General features: G+C 49.7%; 1 protein-coding gene across 1 annotated transcript; it reads left to right on the top strand.

The window, feature by feature from the left end:
• Nucleotides 1–12,244: 12,244 nt before the first annotated feature.
• On the top strand, nt 12,245–13,177 carry LOC132085222 (olfactory receptor 14C36-like). The gene has a single exon (XM_059490588.1). It carries the CDS (start codon nt 12,245–12,247, stop codon nt 13,175–13,177), a length of 933 nt encoding a protein of 310 aa, XP_059346571.1.
• Nucleotides 13,178–15,331: the final 2,154 nt, after the last annotated feature.

The following is a 15,331-nucleotide window of genomic DNA, read 5'->3' as shown; positions in this document are numbered from 1 at the left end:
TCTGCCTGGATGAGCAAAGGAGGGCTTGATTGCAAGATCTCACATTTTTATAAGTTTTAATCCATTTGCACATAACTGTCCAATTAATAACTTCAAATTATGAAGTTTCATCCTCCTTGCTAACCCACCCTCTTTTCACATTGTTTATGCTTTGGGCCTGAAGTTTGAAGAGATTGTCCTTGAATCTCCAGCTAGAACAGGATTGTTTTGTCTTCATCCTGAGAAAAGATCCCAGTAACATTTAATATAAAGCTAAAAGCTGCTCACCAAAACAGAACAGAAAAACTTAAAACCTAAGGTATCAGTTGTCTGCTGACAGATAGACAACAGGACAGAGCTCTCCTTTGCTTTTAGTTAGTTTTTAGCTTGCTGAGGCAGAGAGGTTCCCTGGACTGTGGTTTTTCTTTTTCTTTGGAGCTGTTTAAACCTGCTCTGGACTGAACACCCAGAACACCACTGGCAGCTTGCACCTGTGGCCCACCAGGCTGAGCCTAGGCTGTGGCAGTTCCAGCGCTGGAGGGACTTATAAGAGACTGATAAGAGACTGATAAGAGACTGAGTGAGCCGAGCTACAGCCCACAGAGGGACTTTCTGAGTTTGTCATCTATTTTGGAGGTGCAAGAGGTTTTATTTTTTAATATTGTTCATTTTTTGTGCTGATGAATGTTTTGCCTGTTAAATAAACAGGTTTTCCCCTTTTCTCCATGAAAATATTTTCTCGATCCAGTTGGGGGAGGGGCCACTTGAATCTGCTTTCAAGAGGAAACTCTTTTGGAGATTTTCTCACAAATTTGCTCTAAACCAGGACAGGGTGGTGGGAAGAGGGGAGAGCCCCAAGTGATTGGACTGGGGTGAGGCTGGAGAAGGGGACCCCAAAACCCCCTAGCATCCCTAAGCAGGACCCTGGAGAAGGGGGATCCTCAGTGCCCATGGGATCTCCAGCAGCCCTGAGATGGGGGTCCACCAGAACCCCAGAGACTGGAAATGGGAAAATCTAGTGGCTTTTTTTTATTCACTCTTGATTTTTGAAGGTTTTTATGGACACCAGATGACTTCTAGTGATGGACTTGGGTGGGAGGAATCCCCAAACCAAGGCATTCACACCTTGTTTTTCCCCAAACCAGGATTTCCTGTTCCCAAACCTTGTCAATATGGAGGAGGAGAAGGCTGCGAGGAAGAGAAAGATGCCCCGGGACACCCAGGCAGGTGAGGAGGAAGTCAGTGCCCCTTTCCCCCTCTCTCCTGCTCCATCTCCCAGCCCAGCACAGCCCCTGGCTGCAGGACAACCCTGCTGCCAACCCTGTCCTGCTGGGGATGCACTGGGGGGATCTCCTTCCTCTTCCCTCTGGCATGGAGGCAAAACCCATCCTGTCCTTGTCCTTCCTACCCCAGAAAAGGAGCTGAGGATGAAGACCAGGGAGGAGAAATCCCTGCAGCAGAACCTCGTAGAAGAGGCTGTTTTGAGTGGCTCCGTGGTACAGGAACCCAATGGGGAGGAAAAGCCCTGGGCAATCCCGCACAAGGATGGGCTCCAAACCCAGCCCAGGGTGTTCTGAGGAGGAAAGACCCACCCTATGCCAGGAAGGTGGACAGAGCTTCAGCCAGAGCTCAGAGCTGGTGGCCCAGGAGCAGCTTCTTGATGGGGAGAAGCCCCAGAAGTGCTTGGAGTGTGGGAAGAGCTTCAGGAAGAGATTCAACCTGCTCTGCCACCAGAGGATCCACACTGGGGAACAGCCCTACGAGTGTGGGGAATGTGGGATGAGCTTCAGCCACAGGTCTGACCTGGTTTTCCACCAGAGGTTCCACACCGGGAAGAGGCCCTATGAGTGTCCCAAGTGTCAGAAGAGGTTTCACACCAGCACCCACCTCCTTTTACATGAGCGGATTCACAGGGAGAGGCCCTTGCGCTGCCCTGACTGCGGGATGGGCTTCAAGCACAACTCCAACCTCGTCACCCACCGGTGCATCCACACTGGGGAGAGGCCCTACGAGTGTCCCCAGTGTGGGAAGAGCTTCTCAGACGATTCGTTCTTTACCTGACACCAACGGAGGCACCGGTAAGGGAAGCCCTGCGAGAGTGCCAGGTGCAGTAAGAGCTTAATGCATTGCTCCAACTCCAGCCCCATGAGAGGACCCACATCGGTCAGAGCCCTGGTGACCCACTTTCCCTTTGATACACAGTCGGAAGTGGCTGGTGTTCCTTTTATTTTGCCTCTCATTATCTTTTGATTTATCTCTCTCCCTTGAAATCACAGAAAATCAGGGTAAAAATCAACAAATTAAAGGCATCTAAAGCCTCACATTTTACTTGTGTTTTGGGGGAATCATGGATTCCAGGACATATCTTGGATGATATGGGGGAGAATTTGTGGGTATTTGGTTTTACTGTGTTTATTTCTTGGCACTCCAAAAGTCTAGAGGGATTGATCTGTCAGCTCAAAACTGCTCAATGCCACTGAAAACTACTCAATCCCACCCTGAAATTCCTATGTTTCACAGCCCTTTGGTGTGGAATGTAGTTGGGAGGGGATTTGGGTGAAGTGGGCTTCAAATCAGGAGGGTTGAGATGGGCATTAGGTGGGGCAGGATGGGTGGGATGGGGTTTTGGAGGTGGGAAATGGGGGAAATACAGCTTGGGAAGGGGGTCTTGATGTCCAGGAGTGGTGGAATGGGTTGGGGTTGGGACTGAGAAGTGGGCTGGGGTCTGGAATGAGACAGCCAAAGTTTGGGGATGATGAAGGGTGGGGGACCCCATTACTGAGTGAGTTTTTTAATAATCCATATTCCTGAAGAGATTTTGAGGTATCTCACATTTCTGAGGCAGTTTTGGGGCACTCCCCAGCTCTTGGGGGCGTTCCTGAGAGCAGCTCCATGGAGCCCCATTGACAGGGGTGGTTGCCTTGGGCACGAGCTCAGAGCTGTAGCCAGAGTCTGTTGCCTCGGTGCTGGAGAGCAGAGAAATGATGAACGGCCCCAGACATCTCCAGTGTGTGTTTGGGGGCAGGGAGAGTTCTGCATAGGTGGGGTGGTCACTGCCCCACCCCAGCCACTGCAGCCTCTGGTGCAGCCCCAAAGTGGCTGCCAAGCCCCTGGCACCCCGAAAACCCCACCTGAGCGAGGGACCAGAGCAGGTCAGGCTGTGACACTGACACGTCCCACGGCCCCAGAGCTCACAGCAGCTGAGATGGTGCTGGATCCAAGGCTGATTGTGGATCTCTCTCCCTCTCCTCCTGACTTCCTTTTCCCAAAATCTGCATAACTTGAAGTTGGACAGGTTAGAGTTTGCTCAGTCAGTGCTTTGTCAAGTGATTTACTGTAATTCAATGCTGTTTCAGATTTCCCAAGTACCTCATTCTCTGAAGTTTGCAACTAAAAGTTTGTTCTCCACCCCCCTGAGAAGTTTGTTTTTTTTCTCCTCTTGGCCATCTGTCCTGCAGGCTGTGCCCCTGTGCTTGCTGCTCCTCTGCCCTGGCCAGCTGCACTCGCCCATCTCGCTGTGCCCCAGCATTTCTCACCCAGCGTCTCTGTGCCCTCCCTGGGCTCCCTGCACCCAGCGCTGCCGGCTCCTGGCACACAGAGCCAGGGCAGGAGCCCACCCTGCCAAGGGGCTCTGGAGCAGGGCGGGGGCTGCGATGGCTTCTGAGCTCAGCAGCTGCTCCTGGCATGGTTCCATGGGGACCGAGCACAGCAACGCTGCTGAGCATTGTCCCTGCTGAGGGTCACACACTGCCGGGGCACATTCCCTGCCTGCAGGATTGCTGAGCATTGTCCCTGCTGAGGGTCACACACTGCCGGGGCACATTCCCTGCCTGCAGGATTGCTGAGCATTGTCCCTGCTGAGAGTCACACACTGCCGGGGCACATTCCCTGCCTGCAGGATTCGGGCCTGACCCAAGCACTGCACTGATGGCTCCAGCACTGCTTTCCAACAAAAACAGGGGAAGGCAAACTGGGTATTTTACAGTGGCTAAAGTTCACTAAGTCATTGATCTTAAAGGTGAGATGCATTTGGAATTCATGGCATGGAGAAGCAGTGCAACATGGAAAGGGGGAGCACAGAAATAAATAGAGGAAAACATTTCAGATGATTTCTTTCCATTTTCATTTCACTTCTGGAAAGCTGGTTCAGTTTTCCAGGAATCTTCTCCACAGTCCTCTCAGCTCTTCTCAAAAACCTTTCCTGGAGAATGAGGTCAAGCTCCTGTCACAAGATGTGTCCCCACCTGCAGCTTCTCTTGGCTTTCCACACTATGCGTGCAGCAAGACTCGTGCAGCAAAGCGGGACAAAGGTTTGGAGAACTTGACAGCTTGTCCTTTTATTTTCCTGGTGGACTGGAGAATTGTGCCATTGGTGAGGTTTTCATTGTGGCTGTTCCAACCTTGGAAAACAGGAGGTGGTACCAAGACTTGTTGGGGAAGGCAACCCTGACTGAATTCAGAGAAAGAATTTCCAGAAGCTGCAGCCAGAAATGGGGAGTTGTGTGATAATCATTCACACATCTCCATAAATACCTGGAAAGTGATCTAGAACATAAAAACTGGTTGTCAGAGGCAGTTTCTTTCTGTTTTCAGTTTAGATGATTCTACCTCTCGTGCTGGTATAAATCAAGAGCAGAATCAGTTCATGATAAGCAGCAGAACAAACTGCACCTCCCAGAGTGGAAGACTGAAAGGATCTGAAAAGGAGAAATGCAGGGAATTACTTGGTGAACTTTGCCTGTAAGAAGGGTAATTTTTTCTAAGATATTCCAATCCATTTTCTCTGCTTTTCTCCTTCTTAATAATGCCATTTCCATCCCAGACTCACCATGAAATGAGAAGCCTGAGCTTGTGGAAGTGCCTGAAAGATGCCCTGTTCCTCTGCAGGGACAGTCAGGGTGAAACAGGAAGCAGCGGGGATCCCATAGACAAGGATCCCATGGCCGACAGGACACGTAGGATTGAAGGGTTTGTGGGGACTTGGGAGCAGGGTTCACCCATTGGGGAAACTGTGTTTGCGCCGGCATGGGAACCCACAGCAGGATTCCCAGCCAGCACACACCAAAGTAGCCGGTGGGCTCTGCTGTTACCATATTTCTAGAGTCCCATACCTTCTGGGTGGTTTTCTCACAAGCAGCTCTTCACAGCAGTGTCATTCCTGCTTCTTCCTCAGTGCTTCTCCAAGGCTTTCCCTAACCAACCCACCCCCTTTTATCCCAATTATCTTCATTAGCCACAGCTGCCACCCAATTAAGGACATCACAGCTGCAGCCCATTTAGAACAACTAGGATCGGGGCAAGGCCACTTATACAATACATATATTTTACCGAGACTCATAGGCCACTTATGCAATACATATATTTTACTAGGACTCAAAGGCCACCTATACAATACATACTAAGATTCAACGGCCACCTATAAGCTCCACATGGCGTGGTGGCTCGTGCAGTGCTCAGAGCAGGGTCAGCCTCTGGGGCGCGGCCAGCTCTGTAATTTCCAAGGCCAGCCAAAGCTGGGCTGGAAGTGGGGTGATTGCCGAGGGGTTTGCTGCAGGGGGTCATCCAGGAGCCGGTGGAGCAGTTTGTGTGCTGTTGAGTCAAGGGGCTCGGGGCAGTCCGGCCACCAAGCCAAGTCATGTCAGGGCAGAGCCACCAAACCGAGGGGGTCAGGCTGGGCCAGCTGCTGAGCTGAACCAAATCAGGGCAGGTGCAGCCACTGAGGCTGAGCTGAGTCAGGCCGGGGGCAGGACCACAGCTGCCAAGATGAACTAGGGTGAGCATAGTGCATGAAAGGTTAGTGGCCATAGAAAAGAGAAAGTTACCTTCCAACTGGTCAGCCCAAGCGTGGGAGCTATATGCCCTAAAACGAGCTCTGGAAATATTAGCACAGAAAAGGAGAAAAATATATGCAGACTGAAAATACACTTTTGGAATAGTGCATAACTTTGAAAAAAAATTTCAGAAGAGAGGGAGCTATTCAATTCAAAGGGAAAGGGATTGATTCATGAAAAATTTTCCTAGAAAAGTTAGAAACTTTACAATTATTAGAGGAAGAAGCTGTGGTGTATGTTAAAGGACATCAAAAAGAGGAGACTCAGGAGGTGTGAGGGAACAATTTAACCGATTTAGAAACTAAAAGTGCAACTGAATCAGAGACAGAAAAACTAATAATAGTATTAACACCCATGAGAGAAATGCAAAAAGTCCCTGTATTCAGTGGGACAGAAGAGGAAGAACTCCTTAAAAGAGGAGCCAAGAAAAATAAAACAAAGGGAAGTGGAGATTAATAGATGGGAGGCAAATGTTGAATAAACTCCTGGCCAAGAAAATGCTGGAAGGCATACATGGAACAACATGTTGGGGTACACGGGGCTAATTGATCAATTTCTTAGGGATGGGGGATGCATAGGAATTTTCAGAATAGCTAAGCAAGTAATTGAATGGTGTGCAATATGTCTAAAAGTGAATAAGAAAGTCATGAGGTAAACACACAGAGGAGGGTGACAACTAGCCTTACAGCCTTTCCAAAACATCCAAGTAGACTTCACTGAGCTTCCCCAGGTACAACAGTGGAAGATTTTGCTAGGGATAATAGATCATGTGACTCATTGGGTAGAGGTGGTACCCACTGTGAAACCAATGCCAATGTGGTGAGTAAAACACTTCTAGAATCAATCATTACCCGATATGGGATGGTAAACAGGATTGATTCAGACTGGAGAACTCCTTTCACATGGAAGATATTGAAGAAAGTTGTTCAGGCTCTGGGTATGAAATGGGAATTACACATTCCAAGGTATCTACAGAGTCCGGTCGGGTTGAGAGAATGAATCAAACTCTTAAAAGAGGTCTAGTTAAGCTAATGATTGAAACCCAAATGTCATGGAAAAAATGTCTCCCTTTGTCCTTTCTGCCGTCGGCACGCTATATACAGACGCGAACAGGACGGGACGCTCGAAATCAGTATAATGAGCTGTTTATTTCAAACATCAGTCTCAGTACATTGTTAGGACAATGGAGACGGGATATGTTTACAGTTCGCTGATTCCAATGGAATGACAAGGAAACGTAACATCACAGCATAGCATAAAGCCATCTCAGTCCAAGTTTCAGCCAATCACTCATAGAGCAAAAACATATTGACAATAATTCTATCCAATCATATGAAACACACATAACGGTAGTTAACACAATGGAGACTTATTTTCTAACACAATGGCTCATTTATGAGAGACAAAGCACAGATGCATTCATGTTAACCTTCTAAAGATATACATTAAATAAACTTGTTGCAACGTAAAAGGGCAAATCACAGAGGCTTATTGTTCTATTTCTCACGTCTGCTCGACAGCTTAGAAAACTTTCTGCTGCATTAGCAATGTTCACAAATTTGCTGTCTGAGGCCTGGCTTTTTTACCACTTTCTCAAAACCCTCTAATTTTATGGATCCCAACATGTCCTTATTAAGAATTAGCACCCAACCCTAGTCAGATCTGGAGGTGTCACCCTATGAAATGATGTTTGGGTTACCCTTCCTGACCTTACCCCAGAACCTTGCCACCTATGAGGAAGGGAAGCCAATGCCAAGAAATAAGTTATGTCTATAGTACAAACCTTAGAAGGGCTAAGACATAAAGGGGCAATTCCTCAAACTACCACCCTGGATTTCAGAATCCATAATATTAATTCCAGGGATTGGGTGATGATTTAGTCATGGAGAGATCAGCCTCTAACTCCTCAGTGGGAAGGTCCCTTTCAGGTATTGCTCACCATGGAATCGGCCATGTGAATTGCAGAGCAGGGATGGACTCATGCCAACAGAGTCAAAGGCCCAGTAGAAGAACCCAAAGAATGGACTATAAAACCCATGCTGGGTGAAACAAGACTGACTCTCAAGCAGAGACTGAAAGATAAGCAGGAAAACACCAAGACAACCAAAAAGTAGAGTCAAGGTTCCAACCAATCAGCTCAAGAACTGTCTTCCTGTTTTAATGGGTGAGGATTACCAGCATGTTGAGGAGAAGTACACAAGGAAATGAAAAAGGTAATGGGACAGCTTCTCTAAGCAAACAAGACAAAGGAAGGAGGGCAAGACCTGGTTGACCCCTTTGTTTGCTACCAAGAAGGTTTCATAGTCCTGCTGCAGTTAGAAACCCCGTAGGCATGGTAAGGTAGGGACAAAAGGCCATACTGGACCTCTATAATTCCTCAGTTGTCTTTTAATTCAACAGGGACTGGAGGGCAGGACCGAGTTGGCCTCTGTTCTCACCCCTAAGATACACTGACTATGGGTTGCAACTACATAGGCACGGTAGATGGGAGTCAAAGCCATACTGGACCTCTGCGATGCCCTTTTGTCCATTCCAAATAAGTGTGTGTAAGGAAAAACTGAGACTCTTTCTCCTGTTCCCACTGTCCTCGCCCACATCAACCAATGCTGCTATGACTCATCCAAGAGAAAATCTTTACTTAATTATTCACACAAAATGACTTAGAGAAAAATAAAAGGGGGGGGGGTGTTATAGATGAGTAATCCTATGGTTGACTCTCACAATTAAGGGGTGAATATTAAATATATATATTAAGAGGAGTTTTGTAGATGTACAGTTATCCGTCCCCTCCCCCTTGCATTGTTATCACAGGATGGCCTCAGTAGTTGGGGCATTTGGGAGGGTCGGCTTTTTACTGTGGCAGCACCTGACCTCCAATCAAGGTGTAAGACAGTGATCTCTGCCACTGGACAGTGAAGAAGGCGTCAATTGACAAGACTTTGGGAGAGGCCAGAGGTGTAAAAGACAGAGCATCCATTTTGTAGATAAGCACATGGTGACTGAATTCTTTGTTCCCACTGCTCTATTCTTTTCTTTATTCAGTCTTCTTTTGTATTTTGTTAAGGTCTTAATAAATCATTTAAATTTTTGAAAGTAAAAATAGTTTCTCACATGCACTTGGGGAATGACGGCAAGGTTGTCCACATTGGGTCAGCTCTCAAGGTACAACTTCTCTTATCTGGGCAGACCTCCTTAGGAGAGACCATGGATCAATATCAATCACAGAATGCTGCAATCACCTCTTGTATAATAGGAAAAGCAATAAAAGACACCCTTTAGGATAGGAATACATACTGCTTAGAAGTTCTTTGAAATATTTCTCCATAACTGTAAAAGGAAAAATTCCTAAAGAACTGCTCCAGACCAGAGGGAAACCAAGGCAGAGCCATGGTTTGTCAGGACTTCCTTGATCCTAATGAGCCCTGTGGTGCATTTGGAGCTGAGCCCTTGAACATCAGGGCCTGAGAGGAGATTGCACAAACCTTTCCAGGAGTCAAAGTCAGCGGTAAAACTCAAAGTGTCTCAAAGCATGAATGGGTCTCACTGATGTGATTACCAAACACAGGGTCCTAATGGACGCCATGGAAGAGAGAATTGGAGACCAGGATAGCACAAAAAACCTCTAAGAGATTCAGTGTAGAAAGAAAAATCCAAAGTACCTTAAAAACCTTGAGTATCTCAAAGTATTAATGAGCCTCACTGAGTGTCAGTACAAAGCTCTCGAGGGACTCGTTAAAGCAGATAATTGGGGCCATGATTGCACAAACCACACACAGAGTCTGTATCAAAAGTGAAACACCGAGTAGCTTAAAATAACTGAAGTACCCTGAAGCAATAATGAGCCCAGTGAGTGTCATTTCTGATAAAAGCTCTAAAGGGACTAATTAAAGAAGATAATTGTAGGCTGTGAGTGCACAGTCTTTCTCACAGAGTCTGTATCAAAAGGGAAACAAGTACCTTAAGTAACTTGAAGCATTAATGAGCCCCACTGAGTGTTGCTACTGACAAAGCCTCTCCAGGGACTAGTTAAAGCAGATAATTGGAGGCCATGATGGCACAAACCTCTCAGAGACACCAAGGAAAAAGCCAAACCCAAAGTCCTTTGAAAAACCTGCAGTCCCTGCAGGGAGAATGAAGGAGCCCCCAGGGCCATTCCTGAGCAAGGCTCCCCAGAGACTCCTTCCAGCAGATCCTTGAGGCCACTGGGATGTGGGCTAGGGGGGGATGCAGAGGGCAGGACAAGGGGCTGACAGTGCCCAGCCTGGCTGGGGCTGTGCCAGGAGGCCCCAGGGCCTCAGGACAAGGTGTCTCCTCACAGCCCTCAGTGGCACAGACCCTGCTGTGCCCCAGTGCACCAAGACTTGGCTTCTCTTTGTCCCCACCTGTCATCACTGCCTCCAGTTCTCTGCTCTGCCTGGGGTCTGGGGACACTTTCTCAGTCATGTGCCTCAGTGGGACCCATTAAAAGCCCAAGAAAGTTTGGAGTTGGATTCTGACTTGGAGTTCTGGAGAGGTTTCTTCAGCTCCCTCTCAGGGACTGATGTTCAAGGCCTGAGCACAAAGCCCCAGATGCTCATTAAAGTCCATGTGCTCTGTCTGTACTGCTGAGCTGGGTGGGCTCCTGGCACAGAGGCAGCTCCTGGTAACCAAGAAGAGCTTCAAAAGCAGGTTTCTCTTGAAGAGCAGCTTTTCTGCCAGCCTAGCAGGGCTGGGGCACTGCCTGCAGCCACCCCGGGCACAGCACAGAGGCACAGAGAGCTTCAATCAGTCAGGGCTGGGAAGGTGCGGAGAAGTGCCTGGGGCACAATCACTGCCAGCTCTTGGAACAGGAACTTCTGGCTGCAGGACAATGCAGCTGCAGCTCCTGGAGCCATCTCCTAAAGCTGGAACATCCCAATGCCTACAGACTCTGTGAGTACAACTCTGAGTATTTCTGGTGCAGGGGAGGTGAAATGCTCATGAAGCTCTGACATGCTGAGGGCTTCTGATCAATCATAGAATATTTCCAAAATAACAATTTTGATAAAAATGAGGAACTCTCCTAAGAGTTTTTAGTCAGTTTCCTACTACTTGAGAACGGCAGGGAGATGGGGATAAATATTAAAGTCTGAGTATGAATTATTATTACAAGTTCTCACAAATGCTTGAGAAATCTGACCTGTTCCTTTAAATGATCACTAGTTTCACAAAAGATCCACAATGTGCTTTCAGCTTCTATGCCCATGGACAGCACCAGCATCATCTTTGCTGGAGCCATCAGGCTCAGTCTGATCTGTCCTTTCACCAAGCTGCAAAGAGAACTTGCTCCCAGGCAGTGTCCTGCAAACAGACAGGGTTCTGTCAGGCCAAGGAAAGTGCACAGAGATTTGGGGTCTGTGAGTGCTGGCAGGGAGAGATCAGGCACAGGGAAACACCTGCAGGAGGAAAATCTGCAGGAGGAAGAGAAAAAATCAAGCAATGAGAGAAAACAAAACCCAGCAATGCTGTAGCCGGGAGAGTTTAAAGATGCCCACAGGATCCCCTCCAGGGCAGCCCCTCCCTCTGAACAAGCCCCCTCCCTCCTGTGCCCCCAGCCAAGCCTCTGCTCTCAGGGCTGGGGCTCCAAGGCGTGCAGCCCCTCCTGTGCAGGCAGAGCTGCAGCAGAGCCGTGGGGCAGCTCTGCAGCCCCGGGCCCAGTTCCCTCTGCAGAGCACAGGGCTGGGAGCAGCTGCCCGGCTCTGGGGGCTCTGGCAGGGGGCACAGCTGGGTCAAGGTGATGCTGTCTCCAGTGCCCATCTCTGGGCAATGCTGTCAGTGCAGCCAGGGAAGGAGCTGCATCTCCCTCAATCCAATGCCATTATAAGGACACTTAGAATACTTTCTGAGATTTCAGTCCAAGCTGGGAGCTTCAATCCAGGATGCAATCCTGTCCTCTAACATCTCTGAGTTAGGGGATAATGGGGACAGATGGAGGTGTTCTGACACTGAAAATGCTCTTCGGTTGGTGAATTTATCAATGTGAGTCCTTGGCTGCAAATATGGAGCTGGGCTGCTGTGGATCCATCTGCTCTCAGCAGTGCCTGGTGACATTTTAGGGCATGCATGGTAAAGTGATCACTCTCCAGCTGAGAAATTTTAAAGCCCAAAGAAACTCAAAACAGGTCAGAATGCCTGACCATCCCCCCTCATGCTCCACTCATCACATTGCCTCACAGAACTTGCTCTGTTCACCCTAAGAGCAGCAGAAACACTGAGCGTTTCTGATATTCAAGAACACCAGCAGAGATAGAGGGAGCTTATAAAGAAAAGCCCCAGAACTCTCGAAAAATAAAGGATGTCTCTGTGTTCCATGGGAGGGTGTATGGGAAATGGCTTTGATTTTGGTTACTGGTATCTCCTCCAAATCTTCACTGTCCTTTTCTCCATGAACAGGTGCCTACGCCCAGCCCCAGCAAATGCCCAACAGCAGCTCCATCAGCCACTTCCTCCTGCTGGCATTGGCAGACACGTGGCAGCTGCAGCTCCTGCACTTCTGCCTCTTGCTGGGCATCTCCCTGGCTGCCCTCCTGGGCAACGGCCTCATCATCAGCGCCGTAGCCTGCGGCCACCACCTGCACACGCCCATGTTCTTCTTCCTGCTCAACCTGGCCCTCAGCGACCTGGGCTCCATCTGCACCACTGTCCCCAAAGCCATGCACAATTCCCTCTGGGACACCAGGGACATCTCCTACACAGGATGTGCTGCTCAGGTCTTTTTCTTTCTGTTCTTCATCTCAGCAGAATATTTTCTCCTTATCATCATGTGCTATGACCGCTACGTGTCCATCTGCAAACCCCTGCATTATGGGACCCTCCTGGGCAGCAGAGTTTGTGCCCACATGGCAGCAGCTGCCTGGGCCAGTGCCTTTCTCTTTTCACTGATTCACACAGCCAATACATTTTCCCTGCCCCTGTGCCATGGCTATGCAATGGGCCAGTTCTTCTGTGAAGTGCCCCAGATCCTCAAGCTCTCCTGCTCCAAATCCCACCTCAGGGAATTTGGCCTAATTGCTGTTAGTGTGTGTTTAAATTTTAGTTGTTTTGTGTTCATTGTTTTCTCCTATGTGCAGATCTTCAGGGCTGTGCTGAGGATCCCCTCTAAGCAGGGACGGCACAAAGCCTTTTCCACCTGCCTCCCTCACCTGGCTGTGGTCTCTCTGTTCCTCAGCATGGCATCATTTGCTCATCTGAAGCCCTCCTCCATCTCCTCCGCATCCCTGGATCTGGCCCTGTCAGTTCTGTATTCAGTGGTGCCTCCAGCCCTGAACCCCCTCATCTACAGCCTGAGGAACCAGGAGCTCAAGGCTGCAGTGTGGAGACTGATGACTGGATGGTTTAAGAAACATTAAACTGCTGGCTATATTCTGCAAATCACTTGAAATAAAAATCATCTTCAATACTTCTTATTTTTTCCCTCATTTTAGATATTAATATTGTCCACAAAATTGCCACTGTACCAATTCTCATTTTGTTTCTCTCCATCTTCCCTGTGGCCACAGACTGTGTCAATGAGGGGCTGCACTCTCGGTGGCTTTAACGGAAAAAAAAGATCTCCCAGCAGAGTTTTCTGCAGAGATACCTTTTTGTTACCTTCTCTGGAGCTGCAGCAGCAATGTCTGTGTGCAGAGCTGGGGGCAGATCAGTGCTGGCCCAGCAGCTGTGCCCAGCAGCAGCAGCAGGACTTGGTGTTGCCAGTGCTGCTGCCGTGGCTCTGCCCCACTGCCCTGGTGGCCCTGGTGTTGCAGCAGGGCCTGAGTGCTCTCGGGGCTGGGCACAGCCCTGGGGGTGGCAGTGCCGGGGCTGCAGCAGGGACAGGCCATGATAGCTGCTGGGGAAGTGCTGACGCCTCAGCCTAGGACCTGGGGGCTCCAGGCTCCTTGGCCAGGCCCTCTCAAGAACACCACCAGGCCAATGCTCAGAACAGCAAAGTCCCATGAGCAGCCCATTGCTGTTGGTGTGGAGACATGATGCAGAAGCACAAATGCCATCAGCCCTTGGGGCCAGCAAGGGCTGGGGGACACCAAGGAAACCACTCAGCTTTGTCCTGGCCTCTGCAGTCAGCCAGAAAGTTTGTTCCCATCAGCTGGAAGTTTCCTGTCCTACTGCAGACGCTGTTGCTCAGAGCCAGGGCTGCCTGGCAGCCACCCCCAAACTGCCCTCACCATTTCCTTGGCTTCATTGTTGCTTTCTTTACTCTTCCTTGGCCCAGATTTCTTCCCATTGCACACTCCTGTTCCCTCCCCTGCAAACAGCCCATCCCTGTTTGCCCTTTCCTCTCTGGCCCTACTCCCCATTGCAGTTCCTGACTTGGCTCCATGGGAACGTGCCTTGGGCAGCAGGATCATCCTACAAGTGCTGCAGGAATTGTCTGCAGGCTCCTGCAGGCTCCTCGTGCTGCTCCCTTGCCAGTGGCACCCCAGGCCAGGGGGGCACATCTGGGCTGCTGTGTCTGCCTCTGGGGCTCCCTGTTCTGGGCAGTGAGGAGGAGCTGCAGAGGCTCTGCAGGACTGACAGGATGGGCTTTGGGGCTGGCAGGAGAAGCTGAGGGACCTGGGCTGCTGGAGCTTCTGAAGATGAGGCCCAGGGCTCATCCTGCAACTGCTCCAAGGGTGATTTCAGAGAATCCCAGAATCATTGAGGTTTAAAAAGACCTTGGAGATCATGAAGTCCAACCTGTGCCCTTACACTGCCTTTTCTCTCCCGAGCCTCCTCTTCTCCAGGATAAACAACCCCAGCTCCCTCAGCTGCTCCTCAGGACTTGTTCTCCAGACCCCTCACCAGTCTTATTGCACTTCTCTGAAAACGCTCCAGCCCTTCCATGCCCTTCTTAAATTGGAGGGCCCAGAACTGGACACAGCACTCCAGGTGCTGCCCAACCTGTTCCCAGCACAGGGGAAGAATCACTGCCCTGCTCCTGCTGGCCACACCATTCCTGATCCAGGCCAGGAGCCATTGGCCTTCTTTCCCACCTGGGCACACTGCTGCCTCATGTCCAGCCTATTGTCCATCAGTACCTGCAGGTCCCCTTCTGCCTGGCTGCTGTCCAGCCACTCTTTCCCCTGCCTGTAGCGCTGCAGGGGTTTTTGTGGCCAAAGGGCAGGACCTGACACTTGGACTTGCTAAACCTCACCTTGTTGGATTTGGTGCCTGGATCCAGCCTGTCCAGGGCCCTGTGCAGAGCCTCCTACCTTCCAGCAGATCAAGACTCCCAGCACTCTTGGTGTCACCACAGATCCATGAGGCCTCAGAGTGTCCCAGTGGTCTCCATGATTCCGTGAAGCCTCCCAGTGTCACAATATTCCTTTGGTTCCATGGGACCCCTTGGTGTCACAAAGTCCCTTGGATCCCTGGGCCCTGGAGTGTCACAATGGATCCCTGGTCCACCAAGGCCCTGCAGTCACAATGGATCCTTGGTTCCATGAGGTCTGGCAGTGCAGCAATGCTCTCCTTGGTTCCACAGTGTCACAATGGCCTCTTGGTCCCAAGGGCCACCATGGTGTCCA

Source organism: Ammospiza nelsoni, chromosome 29 (genome assembly GCF_027579445.1).
Source record: "Ammospiza nelsoni isolate bAmmNel1 chromosome 29, bAmmNel1.pri, whole genome shotgun sequence".
Classification (NCBI taxonomy): Eukaryota; Metazoa; Chordata; class Aves; order Passeriformes; family Passerellidae; genus Ammospiza; species Ammospiza nelsoni.
Note: the sequence above shows the minus strand (reverse complement) of the source record. Positions and strands in the feature narration are given on the sequence as shown.